The 17,887-nt window shown below is 50.0% G+C and overlaps 2 protein-coding genes across 3 annotated transcripts in view; one reads left to right on the forward strand and one right to left on the reverse strand.

Moving 5' to 3' along the window:
• Positions 1-14,667, forward strand: part of DPYSL3 (dihydropyrimidinase like 3) — a 26,914-nt gene extending 12,247 nt beyond the window's left edge. For both annotated transcript variants that reach the window (XM_064387628.1, XM_064387629.1), the window contains exons 2-14: positions 1,236-1,324; positions 3,486-3,670; positions 4,682-4,846; positions 5,057-5,118; positions 5,525-5,605; positions 6,649-6,717; positions 9,140-9,260; positions 9,940-10,096; positions 11,445-11,586; positions 11,930-12,100; positions 12,698-12,877; positions 13,416-13,578; positions 13,976-14,667. In XM_064387628.1, the coding sequence (XP_064243698.1) occupies positions 1,236-1,324; positions 3,486-3,670; positions 4,682-4,846; positions 5,057-5,118; positions 5,525-5,605; positions 6,649-6,717; positions 9,140-9,260; positions 9,940-10,096; positions 11,445-11,586; positions 11,930-12,100; positions 12,698-12,877; positions 13,416-13,578; positions 13,976-14,064 (1,674 nt within the window). In that variant the 3' untranslated portion in view covers positions 14,065-14,667. The remainder of the gene's footprint in view (positions 1-1,235; positions 1,325-3,485; positions 3,671-4,681; positions 4,847-5,056; positions 5,119-5,524; positions 5,606-6,648; positions 6,718-9,139; positions 9,261-9,939; positions 10,097-11,444; positions 11,587-11,929; positions 12,101-12,697; positions 12,878-13,415; positions 13,579-13,975) is intronic.
• Positions 14,251-17,887, reverse strand: part of STK32A (serine/threonine kinase 32A) — a 21,208-nt gene continuing 17,571 nt past the window's right edge. The window contains exons 10-13 of the mRNA XM_064387630.1: positions 17,534-17,659; positions 16,319-16,447; positions 15,917-15,981; positions 14,251-15,685 (exon numbers count right to left, since the gene is read on the reverse strand). Coding sequence (XP_064243700.1) covers positions 15,601-15,685; positions 15,917-15,981; positions 16,319-16,447; positions 17,534-17,659 — 405 coding nt within the window. The 3' untranslated portion in view covers positions 14,251-15,600. The remainder of the gene's footprint in view (positions 15,686-15,916; positions 15,982-16,318; positions 16,448-17,533; positions 17,660-17,887) is intronic.

A 17,887-nucleotide genomic window follows, 5' to 3' on the forward strand; every position in this document is an offset into this window, starting at 1 on the left:
GGGGTAACTGAGAGGAATGTAAGTTGTGATCAGCAGCTGAAGAGTTGTTGGAGGTGTTTTAAGCAGTCAGTTAGACAACATGTTCTCTGGCACAGCAGTCGGTCTATGTCACCTGAATCCATAGCAGGCATATGTGAGATCAGGTGCTTTCCTCCTGTACTGCCTGCAGCTGCTTGTGTGGACTTGTGCAGGTAGAGGTAGGTAGAAGAGCAGGACCTCAGCCATCCCAGTTCCTCTGGACAGGGCCTGTTCCCCACAGGACAGTGCCCATCCTCTCCCATCAGTGTGTGCCGAGTTGTCTGGTCCAAAAGTGTGAATGCAAGAAGAGCATAAGAACAGTTCTGGTTGGGGTGTTCTTCTGTTGTTTGGTTGTGCTCCTTTGGAGAAGGCTCCTGGCCATCTTGGTTAATAGAAAGAACAGAAGAGGTAGTAAATCATGAGACTGGTGTGCAGTCTCCAGTGCCTCCTGGTTTTTGTATGGACCTGTGAAATGTCTCAGAAGCATTACCCCAAGCACAGCAGGAGAGTGACAGATTAATAGCTAGTTGGCTGTCCTATTGGTGGTTTTTGCAAGGTGATAACAGAGGAGACAGTAACTTGTCTCCTTTAATGCAACTTACTTTACATGGTATCATTAGAGACATGCCCTTAGTGCAGACTTGCTGTAAATGCTGTTGTGTGGCTCATGCTGCCTGCCAAGTTATGAGCATAATGTCATGGCGTAGGAAGCTTTTGACTTCTCTCTATATTTTATGGAAGCATATTTGCTGTGTCCCCTGTGACTCTCTCTTGTGCTCAGTCTGCCTAGGTAGTGTTTCTGGCAGCCCCCCCTCCTACTTAGAAACAGCTTTAGGAATATGATATTTTCAGTCCTTGCTCTTGCACTGTTGTTTGGAGTGTTGACACAGGTCCAGTGACCTTTCTGCAGCATCTGTGGTTGAGGTGAGCAGTGGGAGAGCACCTGTACAGAATGCTGAGAATCATAAAATCTTAATATATTGAGGGGTTGGAATGAACCTTAAAAGATCATGTAGTCCCAACCCCCTCTAGTGGGACACTTCCCACTAGATCAGGTTGCTCAAGGACTTAACCAACCCAGCTATGAATACCGCCAGCACTGGGGCATCCATAACCTCCCTGGGCAACCTGTTCCAGTGTCTAACCACCCTCTCAGTCAAAAGTGAACAAAGCATGTGTGTTATGTTACTGACAGCTGCTGTGCTCTTCCCTTTCAGAGTGATCGTCTCCTTATTAAAGGAGGGCGAATAGTCAATGATGACCAGTCATTCTATGCTGACATTTACATTGAGGATGGCCTCATAAAGTAAGTATTGGATTTCTATTATCTTCATCTCCCCTTAAACCAGCTTCAGGTTGGGTGGTTATGGGCTTTTTGTGGATGTGGTCTGTGCCCAACTTGCCAAGCAGTAAAACTTGATAACCCTCTCTGTTCAGAGGCTCGACTCTCTGCAGTGTGTGAGCACATATGTGATTGTCTCATGTGTTTTCAGAGGAACTACAGTGACTGAATTGCAGTCAGGTTTGTGGGACTGTGATACTATGTCCATTGTACAGCAAAGTTGTGTCTAATTGCACAAGGAATGAGGTTTATCTTTGACTTCTCTTTTGTCCTGTGTTAACCGTATTAGCATGAATGACCCCACACAGGATCCTGTTTGTTAGTACTTACAAGGATAGTGCTGTGCTGCAAATCATCTGCATCCTTGAGATTTCCAGGAATTGCAGGGAGACCTCTGGGCTCCCCCAGCTTCTTCGTGTATGTGTCAGAGCTGCAGAAATAGCTCATTTGTTTAAAGGCTGCCATTCAAACTTGGCAGAGGTATTGTGCTTGGGCCAGCTCCACACTGGGTGAAGTGAAAGAACCATGATCGTTTATAGCCCTGAGACTTGAAAAGGCATTGCTTGCTCTATGGTAAGAGTTGTATATCTAGCTTCCCAGGGTGGTATATGTTAAATATCCAGCAGCAGATACATACTCCAAGAAGTGCAATTGTATTTTTATCTGGTGGACAAGACCATTTGTGATTGGCAAGTGCTTGTACAGAGGCAGGGATCAGGCCCAGCTTCTGGCGTTGCTGTGGTGCATGCTTTCTGAGTATTCTTGGGCAAATTACTGAACCTCATCTACAGCCTGAAGGGCACAGAATTTCACTGCACTGGGAGCTAAATGCTCTTACAAGTGAATTCTGTGAAGAATACAGTGAGCAATTAAAAACCTTTAGTGATAGATTCATCTCCATAAAAGCAGTGGGAAGAACTGCTGATTTATTGCTGTGAGGACAGTAAAGTGAGCAGTTCTGTCCACAGAATTTTTGTTACACTAGGGAAAAAAACCTGCAAAGTGACTCAGCTTGAATGAAATGCAAAAATGGAATTTGTTTCTCATTTTTAGTCCAAGGAAATCAGAAGTTTTCCACTAAAACCAACTTACCTTTAATCTTGATTTATCAAGGAACACTGAGAAAAAGGCTTGATGAAACTAGTATTTCTGAAGGAAGAGATTTGAAGGCTCATTTGAACATACAGGACACATAAAGGGGTTGAGGGAACAGGGGCTGAAAAAGGGATTGCTGAGGTGACTTGGCCTGCAGGAGGGTTGGATACGTCAAGTTGTGCTCGAACAGGACAGGGTCCAGAGCACTATAGTTGTGTGTTAGTGCATTTATGCTGGAACTCTCTAGATTTCCTGTTTTCAGAAGACATTTTTAGGTACTTGTGATTTTAGCTGCCTTCACTACAGTGTGGCCCTGCTGATAGCAAAGTTGTACTTCAGGGTCACGGAAGAGACAAGGTGAGAGGGGGGAACTGTGCACTTCTTGGGAAGACAGTGAGCCCAGAGCTTACAGGCTGTGCCATGAGCCCAGCAGGCTGCAGCCAGTCAGGCTGGGCACTTGCTGAGCTATTTCCCAGCTCCCAGGAGTCCCTCCACTCTTGGGACTTTGTGCTGTGAGCAGCATTGCAAGTCCCTGATAAGCCCTGAGCTGGTCTAGCAGCTGTGGCATTACAGTGGAAATCATCTTTATCTGTAAGTAAGCTCAGACTTGATCCTTACTTAAGGTGGGCAGAAGGACGGGAGACAGGAGAGATTAGGGGTGTAGCTCACTTGGAAGCAGGGCTGGTGTCGGGTTTGGTGAGCATGCACCCTGGGATAGCAGTTAGGGCTGCTACTCTGGAAATGCATGCTGCAGCCTGTTTCTTGAGCCTGTATGGGATGAGGTGTCCTAGGCAGGTTCTCACCACACACTGCAGAGATTGCCATCAGACCATACTCCCCAGCTACCCCAACCCAGTGCGTGCCCCAGGCAGCAGGTGCCATCCAAGTCACCTGCAGGCAGCTGGGAGCAGGACAGAGTGGGGTGTTCCTGCTGGCAGGGAGCTGCCATGGCAGTCCCTCGCTGAGCTGTTCAGAGGTTAAATTGTGGCAGGTTTTCCTTTGTGAGAGTGTCTTGGTGTGATCTCATCAGGCAGATCGGAGACAACCTGATTGTTCCTGGAGGGGTCAAAACCATAGAAGCCAATGGGAAGATGGTGATCCCTGGAGGAATCGATGTCCACACTCGCCTGCAGATGCCATACAAGGGAATGACCTCTGTGGATGATTTCTTCCAAGGAACAAAAGCAGCTCTGGCTGGTGGAACCACCATGATTAGTAAGTGCAGCAGGCATGGCCTGTGCATGACACCACCCAGCACTCCTGAAAGATCAACCCAGTTCTTTGTGTTTTATGTGCTTTTCTCAGTCTTCTGTGTTTTCAAAGTCCATGACAGTGTGTTCATATTTTCTGTGATCTCTGTCAATGCAGTCTAGGGAGTAAGGATTGGGATGAATATTTTGATCCTTGATAATGATGAAGTGATAGCACAGGAGATGTACATAGGACCCCTTGCCCTTGGAGATCCTGTGTTCTGCAGTGCTTGTCTGCAGCCACTGTTGCCTCTGGGACCCTCAAAAAGGACCAATGGCACAACTTCTGTATTGAATAACAGTAGGGCAGCATGGTGCTCAGATGGCTCTGAGCAGAGGAACAGAGCAGTATGCTGGCATCCCACACTGCTCAAAAATAAACAGTGCTAACGAAAAAGGAAAGGGCATTCTGAGGTCCTTCCCTGGAGGATGCTATGTCTGTGCACTGGTTTGAGGTCCAGATGTTGTCCTGTGCAGTGGTTGCAGCTGTGTGCACTGCAGGGTTTCTTGGGATGCAGGAGCAAGTGCTGATCCTTCCAATAAAGGGCTGAGTTCCTTGTCCTTTGCCCACCATTTTTCCTTCCTCTATGCCAAAAAAAAAGTTTTGTGAAATGGTCTGTGGCAAGGTGTGTAGATTGCGTGCTGTGCAATAAAAGGCCCATTAGTGTTGCAGTGTGGTAGAAGGCTGTGTGCTAATGGGGTGGGAGTGGGGATGGGGAAAGACAAGGCTCTTCAGCTTTCAGACAGTTTCTTAGCAGAAGCATGTAAAAGCCCCTGATCCTGTGCCAGAGGCCATTAAACAAAGGCTCTGTGCACTTCCCTGCCAATAAATGCACTTGAGGAGCCAAGGCATGTTGTGAAGGTGAGGTGCCTTGAAGCTGTTGAAGAGGCCAGCCTGGGGTGGTGGAGCTGCCAGGCCTCGGTGGATGGCCAGGCTGGAAGCCTTGCCAGCCCTTGCTCTGCTGTGCCCCTGCAGTAGATCACGTGGCGCCAGAGCCCGAGTCCAGCCTGGCCGAGGCGCTGGAGCGGTGGCGCGAGTGGGCTGATGGCAAGGCCTGCTGCGACTATGCCCTGCACGTGGACATCCCGCGCTGGAGCGACCGCGTCAGGCAGGAGCTGCACACCATGGTCCAGGAGAAAGGTTTGTGTCTTGTGGCTCCCTGCCTGGCCTTGGCCAGCCCTGTCCCCTGGCCAGGGAGGGCAGGAGGTGGCTGCGCTGTTGGGTGCCTGCAGGGTTTTGCACAGCTGCCAGCAGGAGCTGTGCCCCACAGGGCAGCTGGTGGGGAGGGTGGCCAGAGCAGGCAGCCTGACCTACCCAGCTCACCTCTCTCTCCTCTCTGCCCTGCCCTAGGTGTTAACTCCTTCATGGTGTATATGGCCTACAAGGATTTGTACCAGATGTCCAACACTGAGGTGAGACCGCCTGCACTGCCATGGTTGTGTTGATTCAAGGAGCAGTGCAGGGTGACTGCCATGGTGGACGTGGGGCAGCTCCTAAGGCTGGTGCCTATTGCCTCTGGCCAGGCCTCGCTGCTCTTCATCTCTACCCTGGCTGCCTGTGCAGGGCTGCTCCAGGCTGTGCTGTGGGCTGGCTGGGCTCCTGCATTGCAGGTGGAGGAAAAGTCTAGTGTGGAGATCTCCAAGAACATCTGCTGGTGACTGCATCCTTCAGAGAGCTGGTCCCTGTACAGGCAGAGCTCTGCCTGGCATGGCTACACTGGGTCCTACTGCTGCCAGGGCCATGGGTGGAAGGGCCATGAGGGGTGCCAGGGCCATGGGCAGCCTCCTCAGTAATCAATTCTTCTTGTCTCTCTTTTAGCTCTATGAGATTTTCAGCTGCCTGGCAGAGCTGGGTGCCATAGCTCAAGTTCATGCAGAAAACGGGGATATAATTGCACAGGTAACTAACTACTGGCATGCAAGAACTGAAAATCTGTATCAGGCAGATTTGGTGTGGGGCATTAGCAAAATGGCTCTGAAGCTGGACATCTTGCGCAAGGTAATATCTTTGCTGTTCAGCAGCAATATCAAAGTTAGCAAGATTTTTTTGTTGTGAATACCTTGTGCATAAGCAAATCTGAAATAGTGCCATTAGCAATTACCTAAATGGAAGTGAGAGTCCATCAAGTAAAATACGTTTGCTTCAGCTGCCTTCAGTGTGGAGAGGCAGAGACCTTTGCCTTGCACATAACAAACCAGGAGAGGTGAAGTCCATTGAGAACTGCCTTGGCAAGAGAGATTTCTCCCTGTAAGCAAACAGGGAGCTGATGAAGCTGGATTCGCAGTGCAGATGTTCTGAGGGACGTGGCTCAGTGATCAGGTGGGGAGTGTGTATTGGCCTGCTGTGTTGTAGTTGGTGCTGGGTGGCAGAAGGTCCAAATGTTTTTGATTCTCATTAAGACACAGAAGACATTGCTCAGTTAAGCTCTACAACTGTTTGGTGTTTTCTCTCTCGTTCTTGGGAGTTGAAGGAGCATGAACCAAGAGGTCAAGAATTGGTTTTTGTTTGGACTTTTTAGAGCTGCAGTGCACAGCTGGATGGCTCCTTCACATGAGAACCAAGTGGTCAGAGGAATTGTATTGGCCAGAGCTTATCTATGTTTTAGTACCGCCTAATCATAAAATGCCCCAAAATTAGTAATTGGTAGCACTTCACAGACCTGGGAACTGGAGAGAATTGGGAGTTTTGTAGCCCTTTTTTGTTGCCACATTGTTCTTGTTTCATTGAAATGGTTTAACTCAGTGCCTCCCCTTCCATTTCCCCATGTTCCCTCCTTCTCTTTCAAATCCCTTGAGGGCCCAGCAGCCTCTCACCATGCCTGGTGGTTCCACAGGACATAGGGTGTTGATGGTCCTGAGGGAAGGGCTTGACACAGAAGGGATCTGCTTTTTTGGTTGATAGTTTCAGTCCTGTAATATCCCTCTGTTCTTTTGATGTCCTAGGAACAAGCCAGGATGTTGGAGATGGGAATAACAGGCCCTGAAGGCCACGTGCTGAGCAGACCTGAGGAGGTAAGATGCAGAGGACAGCTCAGCCTTGCTTCACTGAAGAGTTTTTCCAGTCACAGTAGGGTTCAGTGTGTTCAGTGGGGCCAAGCAAACATCAGGGCAGGGGAGAGTGTGTGTACATCCAGGGGTATCCGTTTTTACGGGCACTGCTGTCTTTTTTCATCAGCATCCCAGGAAAGAGCAAGGTGCGTGTTTGTGACAGAAATTTCTTAGTTGTGCTTGAGTTGCCCAGCAGAGACAGAAGCCCTTGTTCTGATCTCACAGAGAGGAATCAATCAACCAAAATGTGTGTATGGCTGTAGTAGTCTGTGAGGCTGCTTTGGGGGCATTTGTCTTACATAGGTGACTCCACAGATGTGAGAAGCCTAAGAAGAATCTACTGATGAGTTTTAGAATTCACTGTTCACATCTAAGTGCTGACAGATTCCAGCCTTTTCCTCCTTTATATCTGCTTAGTCTCTAAAGTGTGTTTCAGAGGCAGATGGACGAAGCCATTGTTTGAAGGAGGGGGAGGGAAAGAGAAGGGGAATTCCCTGGTTACAAATCATTGTCAGAACACTAATGAGATTACTTCTAATTTTAGCTTGTATGGATTTTTCTGTTTGGTCCATTAATATGAGTTGAGTCTAATTTTAGATAGGTTCCCTTCTCATAGCTCCCTGCTGAGAGGTGCTTTGACTTCCCATAGCATGTGAAAGAAGAAAACAATCAGAATTTGGTACAATAGGAAAGTTGAGCAGGGAAGCACAGGGACAGATTCAGGGCCTTCTGAAATAAAATCACTTGGCTTAAATTAAAAGTGTAGGAAGTTGGCTGTATTTGGGCTAGTAACAACATAAATGGCCTAGTGTAATAACAGTACTCACTCTTTTTGAAATACAAGAGTGTAAAGCATTTTCCTGTACAGGGAAGAGTCTCAGTGTCAAACACAGTGGCTCAGAGTCCCTCTTATTTTTCTGACTCTAATCTGTTGCCACTAGTTGGCAAGCTAAAGTGCAATTACAGGAAGCTGTGGTTGTGCCCAGATTTGAGAACTGTCTTGTTACCATAAGCAGTGTAGATCTCATCCAAAGCCAATAAAACATTGTTAGATCTTGAAATGCCATTAAAGTATAAGGCAAGTGAGAACAGTGCAAGGCTGATGCAGTCAGCCAAATCCAGATCTCATTGCCTTTGAAAATAAACCGTGTCCTTCTTCCAGAACACACTCTTCCTTGGAAGATGTTAGGTGGAGCACAAATGACCCTGCTACCGCATAAAGCCTGCAGGCAGATGGCAAAGCATTAGGAGAGTAGGTCTGTGGCTCTGTCCTGGAGGGACCTCTGTGGGGGTTAAAGGCATCTTCTTCTGTCAGGTGATGGTGGTGACTTGGTAGGACAGGATGATGCAACTCCAGATTGTAACCTGCTCTGAGGGTATGCAGTGATGGCTGTTTGCTCCTGTCCACATTTTAAACCCCATCAACTACTACAGCCCATAAGTATGGTGGTAAAAAATCACATCTTGCTTAAATTTCTGTTTAAGGAGTCTTTAAGAAGAGAAAAACCTCTTTTCACTGTACAGCAAATAGATCTGCAGAAGTATGAGAGGAGTAGAAGTGCATGTGTGTCTGGATGCAGTGCTGTGCTTCTCTGCCCTGGGACATTTTGGCTGGCATGGTCCCAGGCATTGCCCTGGGGGCTGGATCATTGTGTCTTTTTAAGGCTTCTGTTTTGAACTTTCTGAAGCCAACACTTGAAGCCAAATTGTGGAGCAAGCACTTGGAGAACTCTGGGGCTGAGCTTAGGCTGAGCACAGGCTGATGTAATGGTCCAAAGATATCCCTCCTGGTGGAAATCTACCTCCACTAACAGCAGGACAGTGAGATGGGGCAGCTGTCAGCAGGCTGGGGCAAGCAGAAGCTGCACTACAGGATGGCCAGGCCTCAAACACAAGCAGCCTGCCAGCGTGCAGCCCTCTGCACCCTGCCATGGGGGTGACAGGAGACATCTGGTTAAACCTGCTGCAGCTGTAGGACAGCCTGGAGCAGGGGAGTGCTGTGAAAGGGTGGGCCTTCCCTCTGCCTGGCATCAGCCTGCAAGCTGTGCTGGCAGGCTGGGCAGCAGTCCCTGGGCTCCTTGGGCTGTCATGAGAGCTGGAACCAGGCAGTGGAAAAAACAGCAGATGCAGCTCTGCTGGCCCCTGAGCAGGGTTCAGCCTGGCTCCTGTGCCAGGCATTGTGTTGCTGTAGCCTGCCTTTGGGCCAGGCCCTGGGGAGACAGAAGCTTCCTCCCCCAGGTCTTCCTGATGAAACTGCCCTGGAGGAGTCAAAGGTTGAAGCGAGGGCACAGGGTATCTGCAGCAATCAGTGGTGTGTGGGAGTAAGAGGGGCTCATCCCTGCCCAGCCAGTGCTCCTCTGCAGCTGTGTGCCATCCTCTCTTCCAGCTGGAAGCAGAAGCTGTCTTTCGGGCCATCACTATTGCCAGCCAGACCAACTGTCCTCTCTACGTGACTAAAGTGATGAGCAAAAGTGCTGCTGACCTCATCTCACAAGCCCGAAAAAAAGGTGAGTGGCAGCTGGTGCTACACTCAGCCCTGCTGCTGCCACCAGGATGCTGGATTCTGTGGTCCTCATGTCCTTGTGGTTGTTTTGCCAAGATCAGCACTGTGCTTCAAGTGCTGTCTAGTGCTTCCCCTTCTGCTAGGGAGTCTTAGGAGTTCGCCTGACTTGTGAAGGGCAGGGTGACACTGCAGTAGGCCACATGGAGCCACCTCCTGTTGACAGTCAGGTAACATCAATATGTGGGGCACAGGTAGGAGCAGTGTTTTAAACACCACAGTTTGTCTGCAGCTGTGAAGGGCTCAATGAGAATACTTGTTCAATGCATGTGGGTTGAGCTGCTGTGTGTAGTTCTGTCCTCCCTTTGAAATGCTCGCCCCTTGGAAGTGCTTGGGTGTCTTTTCACTGACAAATGGAGCTCCCAGACACCTGGTGCTGGAGCACAGAGATGGCCCACGAGTGCAGGCATGTGCACGGCTCTGTTCAGTGGGCTCTGTGCCCCTGCCCCAGGAGATGTGAAGGGGGATTCTGGTGCACGAGGATTTGTGCCCTTGGGCAGGAGGACCCTATGGTGATGGCATGGGTCTGGGTGTTCTCAGGACATTGCAGGCTGTTGGTAGTGTGGTGGAGCAGAGAATGCCACCGGGCTCCACCAAAACACTGTTCTCTCTGTGCCCTTCTCCAGGCATTGTGGTGTTTGGTGAGCCCATCACGGCCAGTCTGGGCACTGATGGAACACACTACTGGAGCAAGAACTGGGCGAAGGCTGCGGCATTTGTGGTCTCTCCACCGCTGAGCCCAGACCCAACCACTCCTGACTACCTTAACTCCCTCCTGGCCAGGTGAGTCACAGCTCTGCTGGGGGTACTCTAGGGGAAAGTGGACTCTGGATAGGGAAGAAAGAGGTTAGTCCAGCCTGAACCACTTCACTGTGCACAGGTATGTAATGAAGTGAGCAGTGAAATGGCTCTGACCCCCAGCCATTTTGGTTTGTCCTCAAGAGTGGAGGGAGGACACATTAAGCTTAACATCACTAAGAGAAAAATACCAGCAGTCATGAAACATTTTAAATGTCCTGAAGAAGACAAAGAAATGAGGACAAGCTAAAACAGACTTGTCAACAGAAGGATTCACTGAGCTGGAGAAGTGGGGAATAGATGTTTGGATTGGGATGCTGCATGATGATGTGGGATGCTGCACCAATGTGGAGAGCGTTACAGGTTAGACAGGCTGGTGGGGACCCCAGTCAAATACAAAGCAGATACATTCACATACCTATACAGGTGAGCAGTAGCAGAGCCTGCGGAGTGCAGGAGACCTTCGGGAGCAGCTCCTGCACTTCTGTCTTAGATGGCAGTTTGTTTTTTCATCCTGAAGGCAAGAGGGTAAAGAAAGGATTTTTTGAAAACAAAGACAAGCAAAAAAAGCACTTCAGCAATTTGCAATGACCTTTCACGGTTACACTCCATCCTCTCACTTGCAAGGCCAGTGCAGCAGCTGAGGACACGGCATGTTCCTGCCCTGTCTGTGTGCCATGTGACCATCCCCCTCCACTCTCAGCCCATGTTTGTACATCAGCTGTGCGTGTGCTGCCTGGTCTGTTAGCCAGGGGACGGCTGACACTGAGGGGATTGTAAATGGAAATACCCTCTGAGGTAATGCTGGAAACATCTCTACCAAGATGAACAAGGGATGAGGAGTCATTAAGAGGTGTCTCCAGCAGGACACGTTAGGATAAACCTGCGTTGTGCCAGAGTGGAGATGCTGTGTCTGGGTGTAAGAGAAGTGCCAGTGCATTTGCAGTCTGAGTATGCAGCTCACCCTGCATTTTGCATGCGGTGTTCATTTGTCAATGAACAAGAGATACCTCAGTGCATACTGGATGTATGATATGGGTGCAGGTCTTAACAAGTGGCAAGGAAATGTGAGCCCAGCTCCTGAACTGGTTTTCTACTCCTTACCTTCCACTTCCAGTGTGGCCCACCCCCGGCCTTGCTCCCATGTGACACAGCTGCCCCAGGGTCTGGTCAGGTGGAAGTCTTCAGGCTGGGGGACTGTGGAAATGAGGGTGCAGAGTGAAAAAACCTGAGCTGGGGGCTGCTTGTGGCCAGAGGAAGTCCATATCCCTCATGTCTCTGTTGCTGTCTGACTGCAAAAGACTGACAGTGGGTTTGTTGCACCCCTCTTCAGTGGTGATCTGCAGGTGTCGGGAAGCGCTCACTGTACCTTCAGCACCGCGCAGAAAGCCATTGGGAAAGACAACTTCACGGCCATCCCAGAAGGAACCAACGGCATAGAGGAACGAATGTCTGTCATCTGGGACAAGGCAGTGGTGAGAGTCCAACCAGGGAAGGGGCAGAGTGGGAAGAGGTGGTTGCCATCTCACACACCCATGCTACTGCCCCATAGAGCTGGGGACCCAGCTTGTTCCCTCTCTGGCTTTGAGAGTCAAATCAAGCTGGGGCAGGAGAGGTGGTTGTTGCAGGCTTGGGGTGAACATACAGCAGCTGTAACTGTGCCCCCGGGCCTTGGTCTGTCTGGCACTAGCTAGTAAGATCAGCCTCAGAAGCTTGGGCCCAGCCAGCCTGCACCTTGTGTGGGAGTGAGGATGCTTCCCAGGGCTCTTACTCACCCTTTCCCCACAGATGGACTTAGTTCTCTTTGTTTGTGTGCAGGCCACTGGAAAGATGGATGAAAACCAGTTTGTGGCTGTGACAAGCACTAATGCTGCCAAAATCTTCAACCTGTATCCACGAAAAGGGAGAGTAGCAGTAGGCTCGGACAGCGATCTGGTTATATGGGATCCTGATGCCGTAAAAATCATCACAGCAAAAACCCATCAGTCTGTAAGTCCTCTGCTCATCTGTGTGAAAGCTGGAGGGTGGCGTGTGAGTAGCTTTGTAGAAAGGTTGCCTGGCTGCTGGGAGCTTGGTACTGTCCTGCTTGGCTCTGAGGAGTAGGGACTGAGCCCAAGCTCTAGGCAGTGCCTGTTGTGACTAGGGGTTGAATGTCCACGAGCCCTAGGCACATGGGGCTTTTTTCACCCTGCTTGAGTATTCTTCTCGTGACCCTGGCCTATGCAGGTGGAAAGACACCCATTTCTCCTTAACTTGGTTCCTCTTCCAGACACAAATATTTTTCCTGGTATTGCCACAGTGCTTTGTTCATGCCTTACCTCAAGCCTAGGTCCTGCATTTATCTGCTCTGGGAGTTCTTCCTCACACTGAGCTTCAAACCAGCAGGTCCTGGTTTGTGTTGGGAACTCTGGTGGGCTTTTACTGTGATGGGCTAGTGAGCTACAGGAGGCCTCTGAACATGCAAGGCTTTAGAGGTGTTTTCTGCCTGCACTGGTGACTCCAGCAATGAGGTGTGGGGACTGACCCACCCTGAGGGGGCAGGCAGTGCTCTTCTCCCTCCTGACCATCATCCCGGGGTTGCTGCAGGTGGCTGAATACAACATCTTTGAGGGGATGGAGCTCCGTGGGGCCCCACTGGTTGTCATATGCCAGGGGAAGATCATGCTGGAGGATGGCAACCTGCATGTGACCCAGGGGACTGGACGATTCCTGCCCAGCAGCCCTTTCCCTGACTACGTCTACAAGCGCATCAAAGCCAGGAGGAAGGTGAGGAGGTGGGGATGCCAGGAGACAGAGGTGGATTATTGTTAGCCCAAATTGCCCTTAACAACTGGTTGGTTTTCCTTTGCTCTTCTTGCTGGACTCTGTAAGCAGTGCTGCAAATTGCTGGTGTATTTTGAATGTACAGAATAGCTGAGGCTTGGATAGGGAGCCCTTTGTGTTAGTGATGTGCCATGGTGGAGACAGATGCTCCTTAAGGTTAGCAGTGGTAATGTCTCTCTTCATGCTGTCCTGATTCAGCAGGAGTCTGGAGGGAAACACTGTTTAAAATGAAGAGATTAGCCAAAATTGCCTTCTCCTCCCTGATTTGTGCAGCACAAACCCATGTGGGTGATAGCCTCTTGCACTGGCTCTGCACACCTTACAGGGCAGTGGGGCTGTGCCAGATCTCAGTGCTGCAGGACTTATGGTACATAGCAACGTGACATCCTTCTGCAGGGGGACTGAGGAGCTGGTGGATGGCTGGAGCATGATGTTCCCTGGGCTCAGAGAAGTGTAATTGTCCTCTTCTCTCTGGTGACAGATGGCAGAGGTGCATGCTGTGCCCCGGGGCTTATATGACGGACCCGTGTTTGACCTGACCACCACCCCCAAGGGGGGCACCCCTGCGGGGTCAACTAGGGGGTCCCCCACACGTCAGACACCGCCTGTCAGGAATCTCCATCAGTCTGGATTCAGCCTGTCAGGTGAATACATGTGGTGGCTGGCCTGGGGCAGGGGGCAGTTAGAGGTGGCCTGCGGCCAAGGTAAAGTACAAGAGTGGATCATGGCAGGGCAAGATCTGTGTGTCCCTTAAAGGACATGGCTGGAGCTGCACCTTGCAGTAATAGCCAGGCAGATTACTTGGAGGCCACCATCTGATGCTGTTCTTGCTGGGCGGGTCTGTTCATGAAGTATCTGCAGAGGCTTTAAAGCCACTGCAGCTGTGAGTTGCTACTGGAGTTGGAGAGGGAGAAGGTTGCAGTAGGTAGCCTCTGGAGGACCTTGGCAAGACTCCAGGCTGCCTGACTGCTCAGTCCTTTGAAGAAGATGCTCTTACCATTACTTTCCCTGTTCCCTTTGTACTTTCTCATCCTATCCCAGGTACCCAGGTTGATGAGGGCATGCGCTCAGCAAGCAAGCGCATTGTCGCACCCCCGGGAGGCCGCTCCAACATCACCTCCCTGAGCTAAATGTCCCGGCTGAGGAGGAAACAAAATCCCTGTTCAAGCAAAGGAAGAAAAATGGTACATTGGTGTTGAAGAATGAAAAGAAATAAACCTGTTCTGAAGAATCAATAAGCCTCAAGCCTTATGTTTCACAAATGCTACTTGCTACCTAGCTTTAAAGATGTTGCTTCATTTTGGTTTTGCATAGCCTTAAAGTTCTGTTGTTGTTACTGTTGTGGGTTTGGTTGGGTTGTGTTTTGCTCTTCCTCTCTGTATGCATGCTGCTCGGACAGGTTGCTCAGTTCAATGTTATTGGTGTTGAACGTGTGTGGGATGCCGTGGTGTGGGACAGTGGGAATGGCCCACAGGGCGACCCGGCCAGGCAGGTGAGGAGGCAGGGTCTGGCCGGAGGCAGGATGTCAGATGGGGAGGGCAGGTGCACTGAGCTCGTAGGGAGAGGTGGGTCTGTCACATTCATCTCCTTCATCTCCACCCAATGCTCTGGCGTTTCATCATGAGGCCTGTGGGGGAGCTCAAATCATCTCTGTAACAGCTGTCACAGCACCTTGTGTAAGGAGTTTTACTACTTTGTACACTTTATTAAAAAAAAAGTTGTTCCTTCAAACAGCTCATGTTGTCGGTTGACTCTTCTCTTCCTCAGGCCCCTGCTGCTTGGCAGGGGCAGTTCCTGCTTATATCAAGTGTGATTTCAGTGGTAGAGACATTCAAAATACACATTCAAATTCCCCTCTGGTTTTGGAAGCCAAACCCCGTCAGATTCAGTGAGCTGCAGCAGTTTTAACATGATGGTGAATGCATTTTTCAGGCTAGATTGGTAAAGCACTACAAAGCACCTGGATTCACCATCACCTAGTTGTCACAGTCCACATCTGTCCACATGGCCACCCACCATGCCAGCCCTGCTGGGTACATAGAGAGAGCACTGAATGGGCAGGACAGCTTTGCTGCCTCCTCCCAGCTAAGGAAGGAGCTCATCTCCAGCCTCCTGTGCCCACCCTCACAGGATGTTTGCAGGAGCTGTCTGTAAGCAAAGGCCACTTGTGTCACATTGGTGAAGACCCTGCGTCTGGAGCCACCTCTTCCCCTGGGTTAGCCAGCCATGAGCCCATGCATGGGGGAATGCCAGCCTCAGCCGAGCCCTGTGGCTCAGCACAAGGCAGCTCAGCCTTGGCACACTGCAGCATTCCTGCATGGTGACACCAAGGGCTGTGGCACCTGCCAGCCAAGCCACAGTGGTGGACACTGTCTTACCCATTGTCCTGTGGTCCCATTCCTGCCCCAGGAAAGGCAACATAGCAGGATCTGAGTCTCACCAACTGTGGCCAATTGGAAGGCAGCCCCCACAGCCTCTCCCCCGTGCTCAGGACCCTCTGGCTGTGGGGGGAAAGCTGAGGGAGGGGGTGCCCCAGCTCTCCTCTGTGCCCTGGGCTACTGGCAGGGTCCCAGCAGCAGAGGACAAGTCTACAGCCTGATGTGGAGGTGCATGGGTGGGTGAGCCCCAGTCCCATGAGGAGGTCGCCTGCAGGGGCTGAGCTGTTCTCAGAGGTTGTTCTGATTGTCCTCCTTGTGTGGGCCTCCACTTTTTGTCATGGTCTCTTGGATGCTGTCATGGTGGGGTCTTACCCTTGGGGATAGAAAAGGATGATTGAGCTGTCAGGAAAAGCCCAGGCAGTGCCATGACCCCACAGAAGTACAGCTGTCTTGGAGTTCCCCACTGCCTGGCATGAGCTGCCCCTCAGCCCACAGCTCCTCCAACACAGGGCCCCCACAGCCCCCCTGCCCTGGGCCCCCCAAAACTGTCAAAGGCTTAGGCAAGGGCCAGTGCCTCTTCTGCTGCCTCTGGATCAAAACTTACTTTTCTCTGTTGAAAACAATGAAGTCCCTCTGGAGTATTTCCAGGTGCTTCTGAAGGTGGCTGGCCTTTCACATTGGAATGGAAAAATAAAAGAGGGAATAAATTCACAGTTTACATACAAAAACATTGCAAGGACAGTTTCAATGACACATGGCAATATGTTTAGGCACAGAGCATCTTTAGCCCTGCAGTGGGGAAAATGGAATTAAGGCTCTCCTCTTGCAGTAAAGCAGTGCATACACATCCTGCCCTTCACCTCAAAGAAGATGGGGAGAGTTTTAGGAATAAAGTTGGTCACAATGGAAAAAAAATATTCTGTCCAGTTTACTGTGGTCTTGCTAGATGGCAGTCACTGAAAAATGAAAGGCCTCCTTGACCATGCTTGTACCTGATGGCTCTCACCTGGGACGAATTGCTTCTGCTTGTGTCTTTCTCCTTCTTAGCCAAGCGCTTTTTTTTTTTGTGAAGAGGTTTGGATTCCAGGATCATTTCTTCCAGTTCAAAGGTTGGGTCACAGTTCAGTCTGCCTTTCTGGAGGAGAGAGAGAAGTGGCCTTAAGTGAGACACTGTCTTAAGGAGTCTCTTATAACCTGGACTGCATCTGGGAGCTGAATTTTGTAAAAAACATGCACTAATTATAATTGCACATGCAGCCAAGAGCACTGGCTATACTCCTGATATTCTTTATCAGTCCCTTCAGCTATGGGCCATATTCAAGGTGTCACAGTGCCTCCTTTTGTGCTCCTGCTTCACTCTGCCCTTTGGCTGCTTTGGGGTGGCAATGAGGATGAGGACAGTGTCCTGGCTGGGTTGTGCCTTTTGAGAGTAGCACAACAGCCCAGTGGAACTGGTCTTCAAGCAGTACAGAATCATACCCACCACAGAGAAACCCAGAAACAAGGGCGGATATACAATTAACAAATATTCATAGTTTAGCCCACCTTCTGCTGAAAACCAGTTGGAGTAGTTGGACTATTCTTCATAAGGGTTATGTTACTTATGTGCTGTTTTAATTCAATTTAAAAAGGCCCATAAACACAAATCTAGTGTATGTGCCTTCTGCTGAAAACCAGTTGGAGTAGTTGGACTATTCTTCATAAGGGTTATGTTACTTATGTGCTGTTTTAATTCAATTTAAAAAGGCCCATAAACACAAATCTAGTGTATGTGCTATTTACTGTTAACAATGAGCTTGTTGGGGGAAGCATTGCAGGAGAAAACAATTCCCAGAAGATGGTGGGTGATCTCCAGGCTGCTGCTGAGCCCATCCTGGTGCACTAGATTTTTGGATGTGGGGATCAGCATGGCTCAGAGCATGGGTCAGCACGAGAGGGCTCACAGGCACTGTCCATCCCACACAGATGCACAGCCCAGCGGGCTGTAACACCAGTTCTGCACCCAGAAATTCCAGGAACATTACAAACAGGGCATATCAGTTTTGGGGAACCCACACTGTAATGTCCCTCCATTACTCTTTGCTACACACTCAGGGAAGAGACAGCTCTGCCCTGGTCTCTCTTTTCCCCTTGTCATACCTGATGCTTCAGTGGAAATTTGTCAGAATGTCCCATGTCCCAGTGCTGGATGTGAGGCACCTTTACACTCAAATGGCCTTACCATGGGAATGAATTCTGGAATTATTCTTTTCTGGAGAACAGCATCCCAGTTCACATCAGACAGGTACGGGAAGGACTGGATGTCCTTCAGCTGAGAAAAACGTTTCTTGGGGTTCAGCTCGAGCAACTGCAGCAAGAGATGAAGGGAAGAGATGAGACCATCCCACAGGGCACACATTCTGTGGAGCATGGCTGAGGACACATAGTGCCAGAGACACCGCATCAACACTGGCATTTGGACCAGTGCCACTCCTGCTCAGTCCCTTCACCAGAGTATGCAGCAGGCTCAAAAGCTCTGCCTCTGTTTATTCCCATTTTTACAAATTACTTCTATCCCCATTGTAGGAGCAGGCAA

The sequence above is a fragment of the Passer domesticus genome, chromosome 13 (genome assembly GCF_036417665.1).
Source record: "Passer domesticus isolate bPasDom1 chromosome 13, bPasDom1.hap1, whole genome shotgun sequence".
In the NCBI taxonomy this organism is placed as follows: Eukaryota; Metazoa; Chordata; class Aves; order Passeriformes; family Passeridae; genus Passer; species Passer domesticus.